The sequence below is a fragment of the Peromyscus leucopus genome, chromosome 1 (assembly GCF_004664715.2).
Source record: "Peromyscus leucopus breed LL Stock chromosome 1, UCI_PerLeu_2.1, whole genome shotgun sequence".
NCBI classification, from domain to species: Eukaryota; Metazoa; Chordata; class Mammalia; order Rodentia; family Cricetidae; genus Peromyscus; species Peromyscus leucopus.
This window is the reverse complement of record NC_051063.1, coordinates 54,379,853-54,407,498: the sequence shown is the minus strand read 5'-3', so window position 1 is coordinate 54,407,498 and position 27,646 is coordinate 54,379,853. Positions and strand designations below refer to the sequence as shown.

Genomic DNA, 27,646 nt, shown 5'->3' with positions numbered 1-27,646 from the left:
GATTTCTTCAATATATTATGATTTTCTTCAAATTTCTTGCTGTGATTTATTATAGTTATTTTATATATAGATAACTGGTATAGTAATTTTAATTTAGCTCACTATTTTAACATATGGTTTATATGGAAAAATTTTGCTAACAGTTAAGAACAATCCTAGAGTATTGTATTGTGATGATATTTTTCTTCATTTTTTCCCTTGATCAGAGGTCAGTTGTTAGAATTCTTTAAAGTGGTGTCACTTTGGCAACAACATCCTTCTTTGCCTCTCTTGAGCTTTTCCTCCTGGAACAAATACAGCAAACAACATAAGAAAAACAAAATGGGAAAAGACACAGAGAAGAGGGATATCCTTGTGTTCTTTAGAGCGACTTCGTCCTTTACTCATCAGCTTTGGGAAAAGCCACAGTTCTTCTCAAAAGATTGGAATAAAACTTGTGAATAAAAGACTGAATTCCCTGGGAAGCTCTGTGAGGCAACTCTGATTCCTCCCACCTTGGTTATCTCTGCATTCTCAAATGGGTTTTGGGAGAAAGCATGGGAAGCATGTTTCAAAGCAAGTTTTATAATCCTTCCCTTTTCTTTTTGTGATCATTTTATTGACTATTCCATTCTTCTCTGACATGAGTTTTTTATTCCTAGTGGAACCAATACTGTCTCAGTCTCACAGCAAACACAAGAGTCCTTCCCTCAGATACACTGTCATGGGTGCCAGGTTCTTCAGTCTTGTATATAGTCTCTAAGTTAGGTAGTGACTGTCACATCCCAAGTGTGTAGAGACTGTTAACTTTAGAAAGCTTACCAGCCCTCACTGGTCTGAGGGATGAAATGCTATTTATATTTGTGTGTGACTGTGAAGTATTTTCAAAGATATGTGCTTCATAATGGGGCCAAGAAGACAGAAGGTACATGAACTTGTCAGGGTATGTGTTTCATATTGGGTCAGAGTAAAACAGAGGACACATGAACTTGTACTATTTACCATAAAATCTTCTAGCACCACCTGGTCAGAGCTGATTCTTGTGATGTAGAGTTTCAAAATACATTTGAAACCCCTATATAAAGGGACGTACAAAATGTCTCAATGCTAATGCCAATGACCATATGTGAAAATGCCTAGTTGTCAGCTTGCCAGGGAGAAACTCACCCTGAATTCCCACTCACCTTCCTCATCACAGACCACTGGCACACAAGTACCCTAAGGGAAAGGTAGAGGTGTTACTCACTCATTTTCCACATCTTGGATGGAGTCAGGCAGAGGCTGATTCTTGGTCTCAGGAAGGAGAAGGGCAACAAGGCCACCAATGATGGGGAGGACCCCATAGATGATCCAGGGCAAGGAAGCAGAGTACATGGTGAGGATCATAAAGAGGGGAGCCAGGGCTGCTCCAGCACTGCCAGCAATTCCAATGACTCCTAAAGCAGTTGCCCTTGGAGCATAAAGTATAAATCAGAAGTAATCTAGCAAATTCACACACAGAATTTATGACTTCATCTCTCACATTAACTACAATTCAATGAGCAGTGTAATTGACTTAAGGACGCTGGTAACTTTCAAATTTCTGTTTTGTTTGGTGTTATCTTTTTGTCAAGGTCAGAGTGTTAAGACACTTGTGTATCACTTACAATATAACATGCATGCTATGGAGCATAAATACTACATGTGTTCTGTCATATGTGCAAGCTACTCTTTAGTTTTCATGTATGTGTACATATGGGTGGATATCTGGGTATAGACTATGAAACTAGAAATGAATGATCATAAGTGGTCAGGAGGAGGTCTTAAGTGGAGAGAAGGATTTTTATATAGTATGTCTGTGACATGAAAGGAAAGGGGGTTACTGAGGATCGGACTGGGAGTGCAAGGGGGGATGGAGCAACAGGGGAGTTAGATAAAATGATAGTATCTGAAAATGTTATATTGGAACCCAAATTTTCTATGCTAGTTTAAAGACATGCAGCTAATAAAAAAAGACATGAGTATAGGAGGTAGAAGTGTGGAAGAAGGAGTTAGCAAGAGTGGGCAGAGAGAGGAGATTGAAGACTATGGAAAGTGAATGTCTTCATACCTGCATGAAATCATAAAAAAATTAAAACACACACAATGAAAGAGCAATCCAAAATAAAACATTAAAAGAGTTGTGTGTCTCTTGGTAGCTGCATTCTTTTAGGTGATTCCAAATTGTATAGGAGATGCTGGTTAAGGTATGTTGGACTTGAATCTATCTGACACTTTCAGGACACTGTGACCATTCCTGTTATCACAATTGGTTGCTAAAGTTACCCAGCAGTTTTTCTTTGTTCTTGTCCTTTCAGGAACAGTGAATGAACTGAGAAAACCATCTGCTCTGACCTGAGTCTTACCTGATTACAGTGGGGACTAGCTCATTTGCATGCACAAGAGTGCTCGTTATAGAGGCAGAAGAAATTGCTCCCCCCAGTGTTGTCAAAATTGTTCGCAGGGTCTGCATTTCTAGAGAGGAAGACAAGTGACAGTCGGGTGGGACAGACACATGAATCTGAGTGTAGAACTTTTCAGCTCCCCAACAAAAATGGAATATAATTTTGTTGGAAATTTGTATAGATCTAAAATTTAGTAGAGGGAGACTGCAGAGACGTGTAAATTTTCAATGGCTACAAGCTGTGAAAGGTGACTTATTTGCATATATTGGTTTACAATGAAGAAAAGCTTCTGAAAAAAGTGGATGCAGTGTCTCATATTTGCTTAAGAAGTGGAGAGCATGTAGCTGCAGAAGGAAATCACATTCACCTTTTCTCTCTAGGGCCTCAGCAATCATTCAGACAGAATGTAGGGCTGTCATGAAGAAAATTATGGAGGACTGTCAGCTCATTCAGATACACACAGTATTTAAAATCCATGGCCTGTGTGCAATTACAGAAGAGCAGAAAGACAGAAGGCCTACAGTGGTGGGCAAGCTGGGGTCTGGCTTGATTTGGAATAGTGCCTGAGGACTCAAGGATAAGGACTCTTACTAGGAAACCTGTCAAAGTTGTAATGTGGAACCAAAATAAGACCAAAATGCTTTCACCCCAAAACTAAAGGCCTAAGACTGCTCCTTTTAGCTACAGGCCAGAAGTTACTGAAACCAGTCAGTTCAGATTCCAGAAACCAGGAAGTGTAAAAGTACAGAGTCACAAGATAGTCAGGAGGTAATGGCTGCTGGACTATGGAATGTCCTCTCCCTGGCCCCCTAGGCAACTGCTTGACCATAGAATGTCCCAACCATAGTTTCCATAGTGACTGTGTAATCACCAGATCCCCCCATCTGGGGGCAGCCAATGAGAAATGGTGGCGGGCAACTACCTCCTTAGAAGGAAGATTGAATTGTGATTTCTGGAATTCCTAGACACAAGCCAATCAGAATTGTACCCATACTAGCACCCCCAAATGATGTAACCTTGTGATTTTTCCCTTTAAAAACTGGGCTTGCAGATAGGTGGGCACTTCCTCCAGCCTCCACTGCGTTGGATCTGTTGGACAAAGTCCCTGCCTAGGCTTGTATTGCATTTGGATATCCCGAAATTAAACCTTGCTTTTGCATTCCGGCTTGCTCGTCCTTGGTGGTCTCTCTGGGGGTCGAGATCTGGGCACAACAGTAAAACCATTCACAGGGTCAATTTCCACTCAATTTAAAAAGTCTCACGAGGGTTTGATTCTTAGCACCCACATGGTTTCTCACAACTATCTGTATTCCAGTTTCCAATGGATCCAATGCCCTCTCTGGCATCTGTGTACACCAGGCACACATGTGGTGCACATACATGCTTGCAGGCAAAATACTCATACACACAAAATAACTAAATTTAAAAAAAAAGGGCCATGAAAGCTTTACAAAATGGAGTGTTTCTTGAGGCAAGGAAGAAAACTGACATCACTGCTGACATTCAAGAATCACCACTGCTGTTTTGGGATTTTATGAAACATGCCAGAGTCCTGGGTTTCAGTAAAGCTTGGTGACCCCCTCAACTTCCTCCTGACATACACCTATTTAACTCAATGAAGTCAATTTCAACAGTCCTGTGGCTTAGTCCATTCCTCCTTTTTTGAACTTCAGTGCAAGTGATGTTTCTTTTCTCGAGACAACTCTCCAACCTAGGGTTGGACTCATGGTGATACAATGTGAGTTATGAGTAGATACATATATTCAGGAAATAAATTGTCATTGAAGCTAAAGTAATGAGAACCTGTGGGACAGAGGAAGGAACAGTGTGTTTTGGTCAGAATTTTAAGTTCTTAATCTACATAATTGCTATGAAGTTTTGGAATTTCCCCAGGGACCTGCCCTGAGAAATTTCTCCCCAGAGTCCTGTAGAAGACACTATGGTCAGTGATGGGATAGTCTGAGGGAAAAGAACCTAAGTACACTGGGCTCTTTTGTCTGTCCACTTTATTTCTTTAAGACAAAATTCTATCTACATAGATTCAGTTCTGTTCTGACACTTGGTTCCTCTCTGTCCCTTCTTCTTCTGTCCTCTCATAGCCCTAGTAGTAACTAAGCTCTTATGCTCTTGACCTCATCCTCCTCTGCTCCTCAGCCCTGCATTGTTCCTTTCTCTCCTCCTCTCTTGACCTGACTCAAATCCACCTACACTCCTTAAAAACTTATCCTCACTGCTTTTTCCTTGGGCCAACCCATTAACTACAGAAACTCTGCCTTGACCCTCTCTCCTCTGGCCATGTGACTCCATCCAGACCAGGAATTCTGCTCCATCTTTACTGTACCTGGTTATGCAAAACACCCTTTGTTCCTAGTCAAGTGCTTTGTAATGCCATTTGGCCAATCTGGGAAAGGAAGTTCTGAGCTTCATTTTTACAAGAAACTAAGCTATGCATCTGAATACCCACCTGTCTCCTAGATTCTGTAGGTGTGTTGATTCTGTAGTGTTACCTAGTTGAGATCAGCTGTAAGTCTGAGAAGCTTATACTTTTGCCTTTAAGGCCTACTAGTATATTAGCACACAAGAAAGTCATAGCAGAAGACAGGTGGTATATTAAAAACTGAATAACACTAAATATTCCCTGATATATGTCTTCCCTCTAGAAATATGCCTTGACCTTTCTAGGTACAGCTTTTTATACACAACTGAATCTCTATAATATATTCTTGGGGCTGGCAGCAATGAAAATTATAATTCACCAATGACTGATTCATTGTTGACCTAAACACATTTGGGAATAAATGTAGCAGACACTTATTGCATGCAATAAAGACAACTATCTGAACCTAATTTTACTGAAATTTTGGCTGTTATTCTAATATCTTAATAGAATAATGTGTTATAAATGCCTGGACTGCTTACTGCAAATCCATAGGATGCTACTATCCCCAATTTCTCATCTGACAAATCCTGAGAAAAAGGATGGCTGTATTTTCTCTGGTAATCATATGTCCTTTTCTTACCTTGAGGCAAAAATATGGTGGCCAAAATGGAGATTCCCAACAGAGACATGAAAATCATTTGGGTTGTTCTGCGGCCAATGTGGTTAATTGAAAATTTTCCAAGAACATTGGCTGGGATGGACAGCATACCATAAAGACATTGCAGTAGGAACACATTACTGCTCAGGTATTGGAAGTGGGTAAGCAGTCCCGAAACAGATATCAATGACACAAATCTGTTGAGAAAAAAAGAGGAAAGTCACATCATATGGTTTGGAGTAGTTGCTCAACACATGATAATGTAATTACCTCAGGCAACTCATTTTACTTGTTAAAATAATGAGGCATCTATTTTCTGGAAAATTTACAAGTGAGAGATAATTTTGTAATCATAAAAATATTCTATGATGAAGGAAACATATCATCACTGTTAAAATTTTTTAAGGGGTTAGGAAATCTTGGAATACAAGCTGGGTCCATCCAGGGTTTTAGAGTTTTTCTTAAAGCTTGATCTGAATGAAAGTTATAACTTTATATCTGTATATACCCATTGATATGTATACCCTCATGTAGTTGATATTTGAAGTCTTATCTCCTTTGATATAGAAACAGACAAATGAGGAAGCTTATATTCCAAGTTTTTCCAGTAGTTTCTGGTACTGAACTTGTCAGAGTGATTGGATAAACACTCCTCACAGCACAGTTAACTCTGTGTTAGCATAATCTAAACCCTTGGATCCCCCCAGTATAGAAATTCCTCATAATTTCTCTATAAGTCTGTTAATAAGAAGATAAGTGTCTGCACTGTTTTTTGAGACAGGATTCAATATGTAGCCTTGGCTGGCCTTGAACTCTGTATAAACCAGGCTAGGTTCAAATTCATAGAGATCGGCCTAAATCTGCCTCCTGAGTATGGGATTAAAAGCAGGAACCACCACTGCACCATTTTCAGAGTATCTGTGTGAAGCCTACCTCACAAAGGACAGGAGACAGATGCGCTTACGTAGGTTGGGCGTTCGGAACACATCCAGTGGGGAATGCTTTGTCTGTGCCACCTCCAGTTCCTCTTTCATGGTGTTTCTCACAACCTTCAACAACATCAACCAATGGTTGTCACAAAATGATACACACTGTGAGTGTTCTGGTAACCGACAGAAGGCTAGATTAATAATCATTGTTTCTGTCTACTGAGCAATATACAGACACCAAGAAAACAATGGCAGACATAGAAGTGCTGAAAAATGTAAGCCCAGTAGTGAAAGGAGACTCAGGCATTTCTACAGTGAGGACATGTTAAACAGGATACTATAGTTGTAAGTAGATTATTGAAAGGCAGATAAAGGTTAGAAATCCAGATTAGAAAGGAAAAAAGTGGAGAGTTATTTAGAATATGGTCCCCCATTCCACACACAGCAGATGTATTTGTATAAATTGACATCTGAGCCTGATGCTTCACTGATATTTAAAAATATTTTTTTAAATAAAAATGTAATTACATAATTTTCATCCTTTCTTTTCTTCCATCCATCTACCCTATGCCACCCACCTTGCTTTCTCTCAAATATATGGCCTCTATTTATTTAATTACTGTACACACACACACACACACACACACACACACACACTCACCCCTAAATAAAGGGATGACAACTTGGCATTAGATAACCAATTTGGGCCTCTTCCTCATGGGATCTCTGTTGCTCCCAGCCTTCCTTAATCGCTGCAATTCTTTGTCTATGGTTGGGGCTCCATGGAGTTTCCCCTTTCCATTGGTGGAAAGGTTGTAAGAACAAGAGAAACAGAAAACTTTCTGTGAGATTTTTGTCTTCTAGATATGTTAGAGAAACTACATTCATGAAGTTCCATCAACATGACTGCTTCAACAAAATATGAGCAAAAGTAACACCAATATGCATGCTAACACAGAAGGGGAAATTCTACTGATTTTTTAATGATTGAAAAAAATAGTCTTAGGCTGGGCACTGTGGTGTACTTCTTTAACCATAGCTCTTGGGAGGCAGAGGCAGTAGGGTAACATAGTTACCCCACACTCCCATACCCCCTCAAAAGAAAAAAAAAACAGTCTCAGGAGGATTAATTCTTTACAGAGAGTATTTATTTTCATTTGGGGTTCATTCTATTTTGAAGCACATCATGGCATGCTATACCCCCACAAGTAGCATGTCTAGAATGAAGTTGGAGGATTATATTACATTAAGTTGTTTGTTGGAGGGATGTGGAAGAGTGTTGACACAGGGTAAGGAAATGTTAGAATGCTAAAAACAGAGCTCAATGGATGATTCTCGTGGGAGTTCAGATTAGAATTCTGGTAAAAACATGAATAGTGAAGGGTCATGAGATTTCATGAGATTCCACTGAATATGGTGAATTCTTCTGTTCCTGTTGAGATGTGGGCCTGGCCTACCCCAACCGCACATTTCTAGAATATCATTCTGTGTGGTCCTTTGGTTCTGGTGAACCCCCCAACTCCCACACACAAGACTTTGTCTTGTGCAGCCTCACCTATAGTTATATTGCCACATAGTTCCTCTGAGCCCTGCGCATTCCTGCACTGCCACAAGATAGGCTCAAATCCAGTAAGCAGTCCTACCTTAGCACCAGCTCTTCTGGGCCATCTTCAAGTCATCAGCCCAACAACTCATCTTGAGATTTAAGCTAAAGTATCATCCCAAATCAAAAGGACCTAACAGACACCTGCAGAGCCTTCCACTTAATCACTATTGAATATCTATTCTTCACAACAGCTCTTGGAATCTTGTCCAAAATAGGCTACATGTTAGAGTCCAAAGCAAGCTGCAACAAACATAGTAACATTGAAATAATGCCCTGTATTCTATCAGACTGCAGTGTAATGAAGCTAGTTATCAGTAGCAAATACAATACACAAAACCAATATACCATGAAACTATAGAATCTAAAAAAAATAGATGAAATTGTAGATACATATGGCTTACCAAAATTAAAGGAAGTTAAAATGAACAACTTAAACAGATATATAAATTGCCAAGAGTCACTTGAATTCACTGTAGAATTCCCAACATTCAAAGAAAAACTAACACCAACATCATTCAAATTATTCCACAAAATAAAAGAGAAAGGAAGGCTTACTATCTTTTTATTGAATCAGTATGACCCTGATGCCAAAACATTCTCAACAAAACAAAAAGTTTTTAATTCTGGCCAACAGTTGGCAAGAGATTCAAGTTGGCTTCAGAGATTCAGGGATGTTCCAACATAGGTAAATTAATAAATGTAATTCCATAAATGGAATCAAGACAGAAATTACATAATTATCTTAATAGATGCAGAAAAAAATCAGCAAAACCTAATATCCCTTCAGGATGGAAGTCCTGGAGAGGCTAGGAATGGATGGGCCATATCTCCATATAGTAATGGCTACATGTTACAAACCTTTAGATGACTGTTGGTTTCCTCCCTGTCATTATGATAAATACCCTGACAACTCAAGAAAGAAAGGTTTATTTTGGATTACAGTTCCAGGGAATCAGATACCATCATGGTAAGGAAGACATATATAAGTCAAGGAAGACATAGAGGCATGAGCAGGCAACTGGGTGAGCACACTGCACCTGCACACAGGAAGCCAAGAGAGATCAGCAAGTGGGACCAATCTATAAAATCTTAAAGCCCACCACCAGTGGCTTACTTCCCTCAGTAAAACTCCACTGAATGTTTCATGAATATTGTCACCAGCTGGGGATCAAGTATTCAAACATATGAACCTATGTGGACATTTTCTATTGAAACCACAAAATGCACCTTACCTCCATAACCTCACGACCAGCTCACAATGCAAAGTGTACTTATTACAACTTCAAAAATCCCCACAGTCTTTAACAATACCAACTTTAAAATTTCCTCTGGGACTCAAGGGAATCTCTTAACTCCCTACAGAAACAAAAACACTACACCCCAGCACAATACCACATGGTATACATTCCAAAAGATAAGAATGAAGGCATAGTGAGGAAATCATTGACCAAAGCAAGACCAAAACCTAGCAGGAAAACATCAAATCCTATAGCTCCATGCCCAATGTCTGGGACTTTAGTTTTAAAGGGGTTAGATGATACCATATCTCCAACTATATATTGTTTATCACACATAACTTCTATTTAAGTTAGTTGCACTTAGTGCGTGCATGGCATTCCGGTTCAGATACAATATCTTTGCATCTCCATTCTATTTAGTTTCCCCTTTACAATTCATGCAATAGGCCTGTCAAAGTCACATTGCAGTGACTCCAACTCTGCCACACAATTATCTGGCTTCTTCCAATATCTACAACTGTGGAACAAAACTCCATGAACTCTTCTATCTTGCACACTTAATATCTGCAAAACCAACACTCTGTGGGGTCACGCTGTCAAGTAGTGTTACCAGCTAAGGATGAAGCCTGGCCTTCTGGGACCACAGCTGTATCTGCTTCCATATGTTCATCCTGGGGAAACAGTTTACAAGACAGTTGCTTTTGAGGAACAGGGAATCCTATGAATGTGTCATCAGTTCAAGCTTTTTAAATAAGTTTGCATTTTCACAAGTGGAAGTCTATGATATGTAGGTCTTGCCCCCAGGGTATGTTATCCACTGTTTCAGATACAAGAGGTTTTTTTTAACAATTTCAGCTTCTTTTTTTAGAGCATGCATAGGTGGCAAAGTTTAAGTTTCTTGATTTCTTTGCTTAACAAACTGCTCAACCTTTCTTTTTTTTCCACTGCAGACCTGTATAATTCAGTAAAGACTAGCCACACAATAGTCTGGAATGGTCTCCTGTTTTACACTTTCCCCCATCAAACACACTCATTTATTATCTTTAAGTTTCACTTAATGTAAATTCTCAAGATATGGACAGAACGGAGGCAGAGTCTTGGTAAAATTAATCACATGAGTGACAAATCTTTTTTGGATACAGTCATTGTTCACTTCTGAACCCTCATGAGTTTGAGTCCACTGTCCCTGTGTCTTTCAGTATTCTTGTTTTCCCAAGTCCTACCACAATGTCCTGTTGATGTCCTGGTGCTATTTTCTGTATTGCTTACTTGTCCTGTTGCTGTGATAAGATAATTTGACAAAAGAAACATAAGAAAATAAGGGTTTATCTTGACTCATGGCTTGAGGGTTTAGTCTTTTATGATGGGAAAATCATGGCAGCAGGAAATTGAGGAGGCGTCTGACCATATTGCATTTGCATGTGAGAAGCAGGAAGTAATGAATGTTTATGCTTGGCTAGATTTCTTCATTTTATGTAATTGGGGACCCAAGCTCAAGGAAATTTTGCTGTCAGTTTTTGGATGTTCTCCTACTTCAGTTAACCTAATCATGATAATTCCAAGCTCAATTATTCCAAGAGGCTAACCTAATCAAAATTGTCAAACACAGGCGGGTATGTTTGGGAATGTATCTCCTAGGACATTCTAGATAGTTTCAAGTTTACAATCAATAGTAACTATCACACAATTTCATTTAAATTTCCCAACAGAACCAATGCTAAGGACCTATTACTAAGTATACTACATGCTTTGGTTGCAGGACATAGAGAAATCAGCTAGAACTGATTTGCAAACTTCCTCCCTGCAGGCTGGCTTTCATAGTTCTAGAAGGTGCTATGTATGCTGGAGAATTGTCATCATAATTTACTCAGCTGTAGACATTTGTGCTGCATGACTGATCATTGCTTGGCAAGTTGTATTCACGGTGTATCTGATATCACTGTTATGGTGGTAACCAGTATTTGAGGCCTGCTCACAGGTGGGAATTTACATTGATCCTTTAAACTCCATCAAAAGCCCATGACTATGGATGTCACAGACCTTATTGGGAAACTACTGTAGTTATTTTGCTAAATAGAGATGGTTTCTAATTGAATTGCTTCCAAATTTTTATTTTTAATTTCTATAGATCAATGCTTTGGTCAGAGAAGCTACTTTTTCCATTATTGGTGTCAGTTACTGCTGGGTCATAACTGGTCAAATGCTGAGAATTCAGCCATAAATGGGATATCTATATTACTCTTTCCAAAGTTCATGGAACATTGTAAAAGTGGGGAAAGAAAGAAGGTAAAAGGCAGTGGAAAGTGTAGAGTAATGTATAGTATTGTCTTCTTGTCTTGTCATGGTCCATGAGTTTTAAACTGCAAGAGAGTGAGCCCATCAGTTTCCATTATGGAGAGTAGAGGAGTTCTTGAAGCCCTGCCTCTCCTTGAATATTTATAGGTAGTTAGCTATTGCTAATTAGGAAAGGCTCATAAATCCCTCCTGAGGATGTATAGGGAGTTCATCTGTTAATGGTTGCTGCAAGGAGAGAAATTTTCTTCAGTGATGTAGCCATATCTTGAGTTGCCCAAGCATTGTAATTAAATCTTCACAATTCACAGTGATTTTGTAAGAAACTTTAATTAAAATTACTTGTTGAGCCGGGCGGTGGTGGCGCACGCCTTTAATCCCAGCACTTGGGAGGCAGAGCCAGGCGGATCTCTGTGAGTTCGAGGCCAGCCTGGGCTACCAAGTGAGTTCCAGGAAAGGCGCAAAGCTACACAGAGAAACCCTGTCTCGAAAAAACCAAAAAAAAAAAAAAAAAAAAAATTACTTGTTGAGAGAGAGAGAGAGAGAGAGAGAGAGAGAGAGAGAGAGAGAGAGAGAGAGAGATTGAAGTGGAAGCAGGACTAATTGGGAAGGGGAAGGAATAAGCAGAAGTGTGAGGGTAAGCAAATAGAGTTGGCATGATGTAAAATGATAAAAATACACTATGGACATGTATGAAGCAGTCAAAATGAAAACCAATACAACATATAACCAATATATTCTAATAAAAAGAAAAAAAATGAAACCCCATGGAGATGGTTCTTGTGGTGATATTTTGTCCCCCAATATATTGTGCACCCTAATAAACTTATTTGGGGTCAGAGAACAGAACAGTCATTAGATAGACATAAAGGGTCAGAAAATGGTCTTGCCTTTAATCCTATCACTTGGGAAGCAGAAATCCTTCTAGATCCCCGAGTTCAAGGCCACACTGGAAACAGCTAGGCAAGGTGACACACACCTTTAATCCCAGCATTTGAGATCTCATGTCTTGTATGGGAAGGACACACGCCTTTAATACCAGGAACTGATGGCAGGAATCAAAGGTATATAAGGTATGAGGACCAGGTGCTAGAGGCTTTTGAGCTTTCAGGCTTTTAGCAGCAGTTCAGCTGAGATACATTTGGATGAGGACTCAGAAGCTTTCAGTTTGAGGAAACAGAATCGGCTGAGAAGCTGGTGAGATGAGGTTAGCTATGGCTTGTTCTGCTTCTCTGATCTTTCAGAATTCTCCCCAATACCTGCCTCTGAGTGTTTTCTATTAATAAGACTAAGATTCATGTTTAAGGTTCTGAAAATTGAATTTATCCAGTTTGCTTTTTATTGCTGTGATAAACACAGTGCCAAAAGCAACTTGGGAAGGAGAGGGTTTATTTCCTCTTTTAGCCTACAGTGTACCATGAAGGGAAGTCAGGGTGGGAACCCGAGGCAGGAACCTGAAAAAGAAAAGGCCATGAGGAATGTTGCTTACTTGCTTGCTCTCTTTGGTTCGCTCACCTTGCTTTCTTATATAACACAGAACTGCCTACTCAGGAGTGACAACCACCTACAGAGGGCTAGGCACTCCCACATCAAACAAGAGAAGGCCCTATAGGTTTGCCTATAGGCCAATCTAATGGTGGCATTTTCTCACTTCCAAGTCCCTCGTCCCAGATGACTTTAGCTTGTGTTAACAAAAAAGTGACACACACAGAATTCAAGAAACAAAATGAAAAAAACAGAAGTGATTTTAATTTTTCCTTTTTTCAAGATAGGATTTCTCTGCATAGCCCTGACCATCCTGGAACTCTCTCTGTAGACTAGGCTGGCCTCAAACACAGAGATTCTCCTGCCTCTGCCTCCCAAGTGCTGGGATTGAAGGCGTGTGCCACTGTCACTGTGATTTTAATTCTTTTTGAATGAAACATCCTTATGAAGTCTTTTTAGTGACCACACATTGTCTCTCATGCACTAACTCATGTATATGTCAAACTTGTGTTTTCTTTGTGTCATAACAAGTCCATTATACTCACCTCCATGGTTAGGATATCTCCAGAACTCTTCATCCCATTCTTGCATGCAGCTTTTCTAAGTTCCTTTAAGCCCTTTTGGAGTTTGTTGGTCACGATCAGCCACCTAGCTGATTCTGACAGCCACCTGCTCAAGATGTTGGATGTGAGATAATTCTCCAGCAGTCATTTTTAAACTACTTTATCCTTGAACCACTATGTTCTTTAATTTAATACCCACCACTCATTCAATTATATTAATAAATATAATCTTACACTGTCTAGACCTTCACAAGGACAATGGGAAATGACTCATGCATACATTATACCCACACTTTCCAGAATGCAGACCTGGAATTATGTTGGTCTGCTCATTCTTACCCAAATATGCATTTACATGGAGTTCCCAAAATGACAACATGAAGGATACTTGTATAGACATTTTCTAAATTTGCTGTTAAGGTAAACATAGGAATAAATGTTTACTTTGTTCTTTTCCTAAAAAAGAGCCACTGAATAAATTTGTTCACTAATTCCGTCATTCAAAGTGCAGTCCTATTCCTAGCAACTAATGCTTTCTGGCCACAAAAGCAAGTTAACTCTACCTCTCTACCTTCATTTCTAATCTGTAAAATGGGGACAGCAGCATCAAATTCTTTCTTGTTTGTTTTTCTTTAGACGAGGTTTCTTGGTGTATCCTTGGCTGTTCTGGAACTCACTTTGTAGACCAGGCTGACCTCAAACTCAAAGAGATCCACTTGCCTCTGCCTGCCAAGTGCTGGGATAAAAGGCATGTGCCACCACCACTGCCTGGCTAGAGCATTATCATAGTTTTGTTGGCTGTGCTATGAAGATAAAGCGATATGGAAGAGCCTGACAGAGGGTCCTCCCTCTTTTCTGTATGGACTCATCTCACTATATTTATCTATAAACATTTTGTGGTCTTTCCTGACCAAATATGCCTCCTCTGTTGATGGCATCATAGCACTTCTTAATTCTTTTTCAAATGGAAAGCAAGAAAATCCAAAGAGCCAGTGAGAGAAATGGGCCATTCTGCCTACAGCTTTAAACTGAGGACATGATTTTCCTTCATTGAACAGTTGCAAAGATAAACTTACTTTATATGCCTTTTATTAATATCAGTGTTACCACAATTTTCAAAGAATTTTTTGTTTGCAAAACTACTCATAGAAATATAAACCACAACAGAAGAAATATGATCTTTAAATGTTTATTCTGTTACTGTCTGGATAATTTAAACTTAGTAGCAGGGACAGATAGAAAGACCAAGAACGTTCTGGTAAGAATTCATTGCTAATTTCTGCTTTTGGTTTTTTTCTCTAGTAAACACAATAAATTTGTGCATGGTAAAATTTGAACATCAATCAATTATTATACATTTTTTACTGTAAATATACTACATCATTACTTTGGATATAGTTACACTGAAAGTATCTATCATTTTTAAGTAATATGAATACACTGAAATCTCATGTACTTTACCAGCTATTAAACAAAATATAGAAATAACAGTTTTCAAATAAAGAATGAGTACTTGTCAGAAAATGTGGGTCTTTTACTATGCATATGTATGATTATGATTTTATAAAAGTACTTTGTGCTCATCTTAAGTTCAAGTGAATTCAGCATCCTCAGTTTTGTCTGACAGAGTTGCTTGCCCTCATGTCACATAAGGACAAAGTGAAGTGCTCATGGTCTTGTGTAGACCAAGCACAAATGACTTTCTTATGTCCTGATTCCATGTGTATTGTCATCCCTGGATTATACAGCAGAGGAGGAATGAAATCTCATACCTTGTGGGAATAAGGAAGAAGAACAGTGGTGCAGACATTGCCAACTGGAGATGGTGCCAGTTTCGAATTGCAAAAGCCAGACCTCCCAATATTACCTGTCCAATTCCCCCAGCACAAAATGCCAGTGCCATTATCAAAGCTTGAAATTCAGGGCTTGTCCATTCTAATACTGAAAAAAAAGAAAATGATGTCTGACTTCTAAGAAAGCTGGACAGGGCGTCCATGTCAAACCCAAGGCTTGGACAATGTCCATCACAAGCTTTGACTTACTGAGCAACACACTGTTTGTCCTCATGGAAGAGGAAGAAATTCCTGCCAGGAAGCGAAACGAGCAGTAGACGAGGAAGGTGGGAGCAAAGGCCGCACCGGTTTCACTGATGGCCATTTGCAGTAAAGCACCTGTGAAAACGAACTTCCTCCCAAACCTGAGGAAAAGGAAGGAATTGATTACGGGAACAATGCGAGTTTGCCCAAACAATGAAGACAGGAAGTGCTTTGAAATGATAAATCATCAAGAAATTTAAAAGGACAGACTTCCTTTACAGCCAAGAGTGCCTTTCCAACCTCTTTCTTTTTTAGATGGCGGTCTTACTATGTAGTCCTTGCAGGCCTGGAATTTACTATGACACCAAGGCTGGTCTCAAACTCTCAGAGATCTGCCTGCCTCTGCCTTCTAAGTGCTGGGATTTAATGTGTGTGCCTCCATATCTGCTCTTCTTGATTTCCTTTCTTTTCTTTCTTTTTCCTTTTTTGGTTTTTCAAGACAGGGTTTCTCTGTGTTGCTCTGGCTGTCCTGGAACTCTCTCTGTAGACCAGGCTGGACTCAAACTCAAGAATCCACCTGCCTCTACCGACTGAGTGCTGGGATTAAAAGCATGCACCACTACTGCCTGGCTCTTCTTCATTTCATATCACTAGTTTTCCATATGAGTTAAGCCATGTATGACAGACTACCAACCTTGAACTTTAACACAAGTATGTCATACTAAATTATGTACATAACATATCTACTTGCCATTTATTGAGTCACAGTGACAAAATGTCTGACAGAAGCTACATGAGGGAAAGATTGATTTGGGCTCACAGCTTCTGAGTGTGCCATCTGCCACAGTGAGAAGCTACAGTGTCAGGAGCAGGTGACAGACTTCCTCCCTTGGAGTCTAAACCAATTAGAATTCACACAGAAACCTCAAGCAACCCAATTCTGCCAGTCGATTCCCACATCCCAAAGTCTCATAACTTTCAAAGCATTCCCTCAGCTAGGGGACCAAATAATCAAGTACATGAACCTGTGGTGTCAAAAGACTTAAATTCAAAATAGAAAATCTAAAATGAGAATGAATCACTTTTATACAATTGGTTATATACAATCTTTTGATTATTGATGTGTAGACTCTATTGATTATTCCTGTGAAGGAAGGCCTTTGTATTCACTGTCTTAGATTTTGCCTTGTTGGCTTTGAATATTGATATATTACATCAAACATATCATTATATCTTTCAAAAAGTCTGTTCCTTCCCCACTCTCTCCTCAGTCTTATACTACCATAATGCATATTTTTGGTCAGCTTCCTGACGTCCCATAAGTCCACTGAATGCTAGTTATTTGTAAATCTATCTTTTGGCTTCTTAATTTCTCTTCTCTAATTCATTATTGTATTAGTGGCACATGCTACTAAATGTTTCCAGGGAAATTTTTGATTTATTGTATTTTTAAAATCCAGTTTTCTGTTTTGTTCTTTTATATGATTTCTATTACTAATATTCCCATAGTTAAGTTTCCTAGTTGTCATTAATACTTTGTCTATGCTTGATTTCATCCTGCTGCATATACTTAAGATGGCTTTTAAAGTATTTGTCTATTGAATCTCCCACAGAGACCATTCCTAGTATGTTTCATTTTGAATAGGCCATACTTCTTTTTTCTTGTCATATTTATGACTTTATTGTTCTTGTAAAAATTTGTATTTGATTGTTATAATGTAGAAATTTGAAATTCATATTCTCACTTTTGCAAAGAATGTTCTTCATTTATTTTAGTTTTGAAGTATAATGCCCTGCAATTTTTTATGACTTTACCAAACTGTTGCAAAGATAGTCTTTTGTCCTGTGTTGTCATAGAAGTCTTAAATTTCTTTATATCATACTGCTAAAGGTTTTATGCATGTTTCTTGGAATGCCAGGATAGTTCCTGTTTTTGGTGGTAGACAGACATTTGTCAGGATACTCCTTGAAGATGAAACTAATATTGCTCTAATATTAGAACTAGTTTGATGTATAAGCTTAACATCTCCATGTTGTTTGAGGAGGTGTGTCACCTTTAGTTATATGATAATGTCCTATATTCACACACATGTCTGCTAGATTAATTAAAATTAAAATGATAGAGTAAATACAACGGCTGTGGGATGTTCTGTATGTTAAATGTGTTGCTCTGATTGGTTAATAAATAAAACACTGATTGGCCAGTAGCCAGGCAGGAAGTATAGGCAGGACAAGTAGAGAGGAGAATTCTAGGAAGTGGAAGGCTGAGGCAGGGAGATGCGGCCAGCCGCCGCCATGAGAAGATGTTAAGATACCAGTAAGCCACGAGCCATGTGGCAAATTATAGATTAATAGAAATGGGTTAATTTAAGATATAAGAACAGCTAGCTAGAAGCCTGCCACGGCCATACAGTTTGTAAGCAATATAAGTCTCTGTGTGTTTACTTGGTTGGGTCTGAGAGGCTGTGGGACTGGCAGGTGAGAGAGATTTGTCCTGACTGTGGGCCAGGCAGGAAAACTCTAGCTACATATAACCATATTAGAAAAATACCCAATGTGAAAAGGCTAAAAACATCAATGAAAAAAATAGAGATAATGACAGTGAATTAAAGATAAAGACCTAGATGTGAACTAGTTCTTTCAATAAATAAAATAATGTTGTCAACATAGTCTATGCAAGAAAGAGGTGGTTGAAGAGGCAATATTAATATTGGACAGAAATGCATTATAGAACTCTTTTCCAAGTGCAGTGGTATCCACCTGTAACTCCATAATGTGGTAAATTGAGGCACCAGGATCATGATTTGAATGGTATTCTAGCACACAAATTTTTCAAGGCCAGTTTGGACCACACAGTAAGACATTAGCAGGAGTTCTGTTTGCAGAAGTCTTGTTTCTTATGCTGCCAAGGTATAGGAATTCACACTAGTTCAGGCAGAACAATCAGCCCTAGTTTATTTTTAATCAGGAGAGTGAGCAAGAGCACAAAGTCCACTCCAGAGTAGACAGTCAAATGAGTCAAGTGATAACAATGAAGTTTTCCTCTAATATCTGACTTTGTAAGTCTGTGTCTATTAGATGTCTTCCCCTTGTTACTTCCTGGAATGGTCTGGGGCATTCTCCTCCTTAGAACAGGAGGAGGCTTCTTAGAAGCTGGTTTTAATCCACAATTCAGACTGTTGAAATTAGATACAATAATTGCATGAATATTTATGAAGTTAGGAGTGCCCATGGCTTTGAGAAATTTACTAGGGTAAAGTTGCTTTGGGCATGCCTCTCAGAGAGGGTCTCTGTGGGGGCCAGGAGAGCCTGTTGGGACGAGCTTTATTTTTCACAGAGTTCCTTTTGTCTATGTAATTTTCCATCTCATGTCAGCTGCTTGCTTTTTGATTTATATTGCCCTGTTTTCCCAAACTTTCTGTTTCAACCTCAACATCTATTTCAACCCTTGTTGTGGGATATTAATTTAAGATGTGTTACATTCATTTACATGGGGAATATTTGTTTAATGATGCAAAAATGTGTTGCTTTCTTTTATGTTGCATTTGTTCAACTCTCTAAATCTGTGTTACCTTGACTGCCTAAAATACCTGATTGGTTTAATAAAGAGCTGAACACCCAATATCTAGGCAGGAGGATAGGCAGGGCTGACAGTCAGAGAGAATAAACAGAAGGAAAGAATGAGAAGAAGGAGGAGCAATAAAAGGAGGAGAGAAGATACTGGGGTCCAGCCACCCAGCCACAAAGCCAGACATGAAATAAGAAGGAAAAAATATATACAGAAATAGAGAAATGTAAAAGCCCAGAAGCAAAAGGTAGATGTGATAATTTCAGTTAAGAAAAGTTGACTAGAAATAACCCAAGCTAAGGCTGGGCATTCATAAGTAAGAATAAGTCTCCATGTAATTATTTGGAAGCTGGATGTTGGGCCCTCAAAGAGCATAGAGTAAAAAAAAAAAAGAAAACCAACAACAAACCATAATAATCCTAAAGCTTGGCAGTTTGAGTCAAAAGAATTGTGATTTAAACACTACCTTGGGATACATGTAGAACCAACATAAGCTACATAGTGCTACATAATGAGACACAGTCATCAAAAAAGGAATAATAAATATGGAAACTAATTAAGTAGGTAATACTTTAATGGGTGTTCATTGAGATATAGAGGAGTGTATACTAAAATATTAATTTTATATTTACATAAATACAGTATTTTCAACACAGAAAATGAAAACACAAAAGTAAAGGAAGAAATAGGTCACAGAGAGACAAATTTTATCATCATTACTTCATAAATGAAAACAATAGGTAGAGAATGATCACAAGATTCAAGATTTAAGGATGGATCCCTCCCACCAATATGACCTGATTGGTATAGATACCATCCTATTCCCATGAATGGCAGAAGACACATTTGCTGTGATCTGAATGTGTTCCTCCAGGATTCACACATTTAAACTTTAGGGCCAGAACAACAGTGCTAAGAAATTGGATCTTTGAGACTTCACTAATTATGAGGGTGGTACCTTCATTCATTGGATTATGAAAGAGGAGCAAAGGAGCTGTATGCACTGTGTACTATGTGAGAGTCCCATGTTGACTTCTTCTGCTGTGTGAAGATGTAACCACTCACTTGGCAGAAATGGGTTTCTATTTAAAAGACATGTTTTCAGGCACAGAATCCAAATTCATATACCACAAATTGTGATGACCATTGTTGTTAGACGAATTACTTTGCTTGGCTGGAAGTGTGATTTTTAGAATCTGCTTTGGTACAACTTAGCTTTTCCACCTACCCTCTCAGCCTCTCCTCCCAGCCCATCTCCATTCCTTTCTGTTGCACACCAACCCTCAGAATCACTCTCTACCAAGGAACCCACAGCCACCACACTTGCCTAGCATCCATAGAGGGTGACAGCAACCAAAGAACAGAACACCCACCCAACAAAAACAAGACCAAATATCTACACTAAGAAACACCTCAAATACTACATTTCCAGATGCCTAGATCTCAGTGAAAAAGCACAAATATGAATTACCAAGACAATATGACTCCACCAGAACCCTATTACAGTAGATTCTGAAAAAAGCAATATAGCTGAAGCACAAGAAAAGGACTTCAAAATAACAATTATGAATGTATTCAAGGACCTTAAAGAGGATAAGGAATAAACACCTTAATGAAGTCTATAAAAACACAAAGGAACGGTTGAATGAAATAATGAAAACAGTATAAGATGTAAAAGGAGAATTTAACAAAGAAATAAAATCACTACAGAAAACTCAAACATGGAAATTAAAAATTTAAGATGTCAAACAAAAACCTCAGAGGTAAGCCTCATCAACAGATTACAAAACATGGAAGAGAGAATCTCAGGTTGAAGGCAAGGTAGAAGAAATGGATGGCTCAGTCAAAGGAAATGTTAAATATAAAAATACCCAGGCAATCTGGGACAAATCAACTAGGGAATCTGGGACACTATGAAAAGGCCAAATCTATTAATAATAGGGATAGAGGAAAGAGAGGAATCCCAAGTTGAAGATATAGAAAATGTTTTCAACATAATTGTAGAAGAAAATGTCCCCAACTTAAAGAAGGAGGTACCTACTAAGATTTAAGAAGCATACAGAACACTAAATACATAGGGCCAGAAAAGAAATTTCCCATGACATTTAGTCAAAACACTAAATGTATAGAATTAAGAAATGATATTAAAAGCTGTTAAGGTAAAAGACTGACATAGACAGCCAGGCCCATTAGAATAACCCCTGACTTCTCAATGGAGACTAAAAGCCAGAGGGTCTGGATGGATTTCTAAAAACTCTTAGTAACCTCAGATACCCAGCCCAGACTACTATAATCAGCAATACTATCAATCACAATTAACAGAGAAAGAAAAACATACAACAATAAGACCAAATTCAATCAATTTCTGTCTACCAATCCAGCTCTACAGAGGGTTCAAGAAGGGAAATTTCATTTTGAAGAGGTTGACCACACCCAAGAAATCACAAGGAATAAATAATTCTAGGGGGGAAAACTCTACAATGTAACAAAAAAAAATAGGAATCAATAGACACTGCTCATTGATAACTCTTAATATTAGTGGTCTCAATTCCCACAATAAAAAGATACAGACTAACATATTGGATTAGAAAACAGGATGCATCTTTTTGCAGCCCGAGAGAAACACATCTTATCACCAAGGACAAAAATCACCTCAGGGTAAAAGGATGGAAAAAGGTAATACAAGTAAATGGACCCAAGAAACAAGCAGGTGTAGAGATTTTAATATCTGACTAAATAGATTTCAAACCAAAACTAATCAGAAGAGATAGAGAAGGACATTACATATTCACCAAAGAAAAAAAATCCACCAAGAGGATATTTCAATTATAAACATTTATGCACCAAACACAAGGACACTCAAGTTCATAAAAGAAATACTACTACAGTTAAAAACACATATTGACCCTCACACACTGGTAGTAGGTGATCATAATAACCCAGTCTCACCAATAACCAGTGAATCCAAATAAAAACTAAACAGAGAAATGTTGTAGGAAAACCTATAATGAATCAAATGGATAGCTAAAGAACATATCACCCAAACAGGAACTTTACAAACTCATAGAAACTGAGCCAGTCACTTCTGAATGAACAATGGGTCAAGACAGAAATCAGTAAGGGCTCCGACAGCACAGGCACTAAGAACAACAATTAATATATGGAACCTCATGAAACTAAAAATGTTTCTGTTCAGCAAAGGATAGCAGCCTACACAATGGCAAAAGATTAAGAGGATTAATAACAAAATATGTAAAGAACTAAAAAAAACTTGAGCAACAACAAACAGAAACCCAGTTAAAAATGAGGTACAGAATTAAGGAGAGAGTTAAATCAAGAGACAAAGCACATGTGCCTGAGACACAAAGAAATGCCCAACATCCTTAGCCATCAGGAAAATGCAAATCAAAATTATTTTGAAATTTCATCTTATACCAGTCATAATGGCCAAGATCAGCAATTCATGCTGGAGAGGATGTGGAGTAAGGAGAACACTCACCCATTGCTGGTGAGACCTCAAACTTGTACAGTCACAATGGAAATTAGTGTGGTAGTTCCTCAGGAAGCTGGGAACAGATTTACTTCAAGATCCAGCTATACTACTCTGGTACATATACCCAAAGGACTCTACATCCTACTACAGAGATACTTGCTCATCCATGTTCATTGCTGCTCTATTCAAAATAGCCAGAAATTGGAAATAGCCTAGATGCCCATCAACTGAAGAATAGATAAGGAAAATGTGGTACATTGACACAATGGAATATTATTTAGCTGTCAAGTAAAATGAAATTATAAAATTCCAAGTAGATGGATGGAGCTAAAAAAATCATCTTGAGTGAAGTAACCATGAGCAAAGAGACAAATAGTATATATGTTCTTTTGTATGTGTGCCTTAGTTAATGTTCTATTGCTGTGAAGAGATGTCATGACCACAGCAACTCTTATACAGGAAAACATTTAATTTGGGCTTGCTTATAAGTTCAGATGTTTAGTCTGTGGTGGAAATCATGGCAGCACACAGGCAAACATTGTGCTCAAGAGATAGCTGAAAGTTTCACATCCAGATCGGAAGGCAACAGGAAGAGTGATAGACACTGGGCCCAGCTTGAGCATTTGAAACCTCAGAACTCACCTCCTACAACAAGACCACCCATACTCCACAAGGTAATACCTCCTTATAGTGCCACTCCCTGGTGACCAAGCATTCAAATCTATGATCCTATGGAGGCCATTCTTATTCAAACCACCATAATGTCCATGTTAGCTTTCAAGCCTTTTCATGTGTATGGAAATCTCAATAACCACAGAGTATATAGTAAGAACTAGGGATGAAGAGAGGATCTCCTAAGGCAGGGAAAATAGAATATATTGTTATGGAGAGACAAAAGGAAAACTATAATAGCAGAATTAAATAGAGAAGGTGATGAGAGAGAAGGGTGAAGGAAGGAATATGGCAAAAGACAACTAACACCTAATGACATTTGAAAATGCCTGTTACTGAAGGCTACACTTACATATATCAGTGAACATGGAGAAGTCAAACTGGTGCCTAACTAGAAGGGTTACCTCTATGGTTTAGCATTCATGGGACTAGAAGTTTCTCTGCATGTTACCCAAGGAGAAAGGCAATCATCAAAGCTCCCAGCTACAAATCCTGTAATCTGTGACAGTGATCTATCTGTCTGCGAGAAACGCTGTTGAAAGAGTGACACAAATGTTAAGGGAGTGACCAACGACTTCTGATTGGATTTAAGGCCCACCCCATGATCTGGAACCCATATCCGAGAATACTAAAGTGGCCAAGAACCCCACACTAGGGAGGTCATGGGAATAGGGGAAACCTACTACTATTTTTCTGCTAAAGGAACACAATGTTAAAATGATGCCTACTGACATACTGCTAAACCCATAGGTCAGTGCCTTGCTCAGTTATCATTATAGAGACTACTTCTTGCAATATATAGGAATTAATACAGAGACCCACAACTGGACAACATGTAGAAAGTGAGAGATTTTGGAGCACTCAGTCCTAAGTGGGATTCCTACCCTCAGGTATCAGGGAACTATGTGGAAGAGGTGGAAAGACCGTGAGATGCAGAGGGGAGGGATGCCTCCAAGGAAACTGTCTTCCAGACATGAAAGGACTGATTCACATATGAACTCCCAGAGACTGTGGTAGCACACACACGGCATGCATAGACTCAAGCCAGACAAGGTCTCAGCACTGAGAAGGGGAAGTGGACACAGGCTCCCACCTCTAATCAAGAAGCTATCTGAAAATTATACTCACTGGTGTAGGAAAAGAAAGTTTTCACCAATGGAGTCTCACTGGGCATACTAGACATACTTCAGGGTATGTACCAGGCCCAGGAGTAACTGGTCAATAAATAAATTAACTCAGTAGTATCTTTGTAGACTTTTTACCTCATTTTGCTTTGTTTGGACAAATTTTTTTTTTTGGGGGGGTGTCTCATTGGTCTTTTGCTTGTTTATTTTTAATTCCTTTTTTGTGATTTTTGGGTTTTGTTTGTGTATGTGTTTCTTGTTTTTTTTTTTAATTTTTGATTTCTTGTTTGTTTTAAAATGAGAGAGAGAAAACACAACCTGAAATTGGATGGGTAGAGTGCATCTAGGAGGAATGGGGGGAGCAAACATGATAAAAATATATTGTATGAAAAAATTTTCTTTTCAACTAAAAAAAGAGAGAAATTGTTTTGGCAGAAGCAAAAATAAAATCAACAGGCATGGCTTCCCAGCCACACCCATTGCACCTCGCACATCAAGGACATTCCACTGTCATGCTTGAGCAATTAAAGCATAGTTTCTATTCTCTTGTCACCATGGCTATTTAGGGCAATGTCTGTGAAGCCTGGAGTCTAGTGACCCAGACTAAGAGTGACAGTGGTGTTTTCCACTAAGTATTTCATTAAGATATTCAAATAGGTTTAATTCTATATGATGAAATATATTTTTCTCATTCCCATAGCTAACTCTTCTTATCTTTCTAAATCATGTTATTTCATTTCTTCTCTAAACCATATCTTGACACTTCTGTGTCCACACAATACGTGGACTTTTTAACACTTAACATTTTCATTTGTGTTCAGTGATCTCCAGGATCAAAGGTACACATAGAAGAAATATAATCTGCAATGACTACTTCTTTATGAATGAACGACTCACAGATGAATAAAATACTGACATGTAGAGAAAGCTGTAAAGCATAGTCACTCACCTGTCTGATAAATGGCCACCTATGATATGTCCTATAAAAATGCCAATCATGAATATAAATTTAGCCACTGAATTCAGTGCCTGAGATCCACAAACCAGGTCCCACTGAAAGAGAAGACAACCAGCATGGCAGCATTTCAACGTAATTTGTTCAAAATAATTCAACTTGAGATTCCAGTTATGTTGCACCAGTCCCATCTTCCTCTCCAGCTTCTATTTTCATCATCATCTGACTTCTACCATCCAGTTTCACCTTAAACAAACCCACTTTCAGGAATCTTCCTGTAACTCTGTAGGTTACATTAATGACTTGTAACTTGTGCTAAGAAGTTCTCAAATGGCGAGGCAATGGTGGGACACACCTTTAATTTTATCAGTTGGGAGGCAGAGGAAGGCAGATATCTGAGTTTGAGGCCAGCTGGGTCTACAGGGTGAGTTCCAGGACATCCAGGGCTACACAGAGAAACCCTGGCTCAAAACACATTCCTTCCCCAAGAAGTTCTCCGATGTGACCATATCCACATGCAACATGAATCATGCCATGATTTGAGACCACTGGAGAATTTATTGGCTCTTGTGTGTCATTGTACCATCTTCCCTGTGAATCCCTCAGGGGTGGAGACTGGGCACTGACTTATTTATTTATTTATTTATCAGTCTATTTTTTGCAATATTGGTGATGGATTGTAGGGCTTTTAACATTTTGGAAGGGTGCTAGCCATTAGTCACATTCTAGTCATAAAAGAAGGTAACTTTTTTTTTAGGGTGCTTGTTTTAGAGTTTGAATCCTCGACCACACACGTCCGACACATTCACTATAGCACTGGGCCACATTCCTAGCCAGCCACTGTAGTTTTGTGTAGTAATCCAGATATCTTATATTTGAAATTAAAACTAAATGACACTGACTTGTCACAATGTTTATGAGGTTCCACATGAATTATTTGATTAAACTGACTTGGCACAGAAATTACTTCTTAAATAATGTTCATCACTATAATGAAAAGATAAGGAGAATAAATCCTTAAAATTTTTATAACAATCACTAGATGCATTAAATAATGTGTCTCATAGTAAATAAAGAAATAATTACAATGGCTAAAAATAAAGGCTATTCTCAAAACATGTGCGCTCTTTAGGCTATCAGTAAAGTCCCATCATGAACTCTTGATGGGGAAAGGAATTGACTGACCTGGGTCACAGTGGTGGAGAGGAAGGTGCTTCTGTCATACACCCAACCATCCACACAGGGCTCTGTGTCTGGCTCTGTCACATTGGAGAAGGTTCCATTTAGATGAAGGAGATGCCATTGTGGTTGGACGAAGCGACGGCATTTCTCTGGCTTCAAGTTGGAGTCCAGTGGGATGGAGATCCTCAGGAGGTCATCTTGGCTCAGGGTTCCACTCTCATTGTCAGAGACAGTGACATTGTCAAGGATGTGGACCCAGCAGCGATGACCAGGGATGGCTGCTGTAAAGTTCTCCAAAAGAGTGTGAGGAAGCACCATGCCACTGCAGATCAGAAGGAAAGCCATCTGAAGGATCTGGAACTTCCCTAGGCTGCCAACATGAATAAGAAGGTCCTGAAAGGCCATTTAGGCTGAATCTCTATCTCCAATGGGAGGCAAAAATGATTATATCTAGGCTTCTAAAAGTTATTTTTCACAAAGACACACTAAAAGAGTGTTGATCCTGAACTCTTCTTCATGTGTCCCTCTTCTGAGTCAGGGTTAGGAAGAGAGTTCTTTGCTTGAGAGTCACCAAGAGAAATAGCCTGATGATTTATTTCTGTAATTGAATCGGTTAAAGATCTACTTTGTGAGAAATTTTGTCAGTGCACTGCCCCATGGTCAGCTGTGGACATTGATCTTCAAATTCCTGAAAATAGTTAAGTTAACTGTTCATTATCATCATGGCAAAGAGCATATGAGAGGCAAGTGTGGCCCTGGAAAAGTAGCTAAGAGTTACATCCTGATCCATAGGTCAGTAGAGAGACTGGACTTGGCATGGACTTTTGTAACCTCAAAGCTCATCCCAATGACACACTTCCTCAACAAGGCCACATCTCCTAATCCTTCTATCTTTTCAAATAGTGCCACTCCCTAGAGACTAGGCATTAAAATATATGAGTCTATGGAGGAAATTCTTATTCAAACTGCCACATTCCATTCCCTGGACCCAATAGGCTGGTAGTCATATCACAATGCAAAAGTGTATTGAGTCCAGCTTCAAAAGTCCCCATAGTCTACCACA

General features: G+C 38.8%; 1 protein-coding gene across 1 annotated transcript; it reads right to left on the bottom strand.

Annotated features, from left to right (window-relative positions):
- LOC114680701 (solute carrier family 22 member 19-like) lies at positions 1–27,158 on the bottom strand. The gene is made up of 10 exons (XM_028853754.2): positions 26,587–27,158; positions 25,396–25,499; positions 15,596–15,750; positions 15,326–15,494; positions 13,536–13,659; positions 6,374–6,489; positions 5,423–5,637; positions 2,364–2,472; positions 1,226–1,429; positions 1–284 (listed from the first exon to the last, which is right to left on the bottom strand). Exons 1-10 carry the CDS (start codon positions 26,986–26,988, stop codon positions 227–229), a joined length of 1,656 nt encoding a protein of 551 aa, XP_028709587.1. The 5' UTR covers positions 26,989–27,158; the 3' UTR covers positions 1–226.
- Positions 27,159–27,646: the final 488 nt, after the last annotated feature.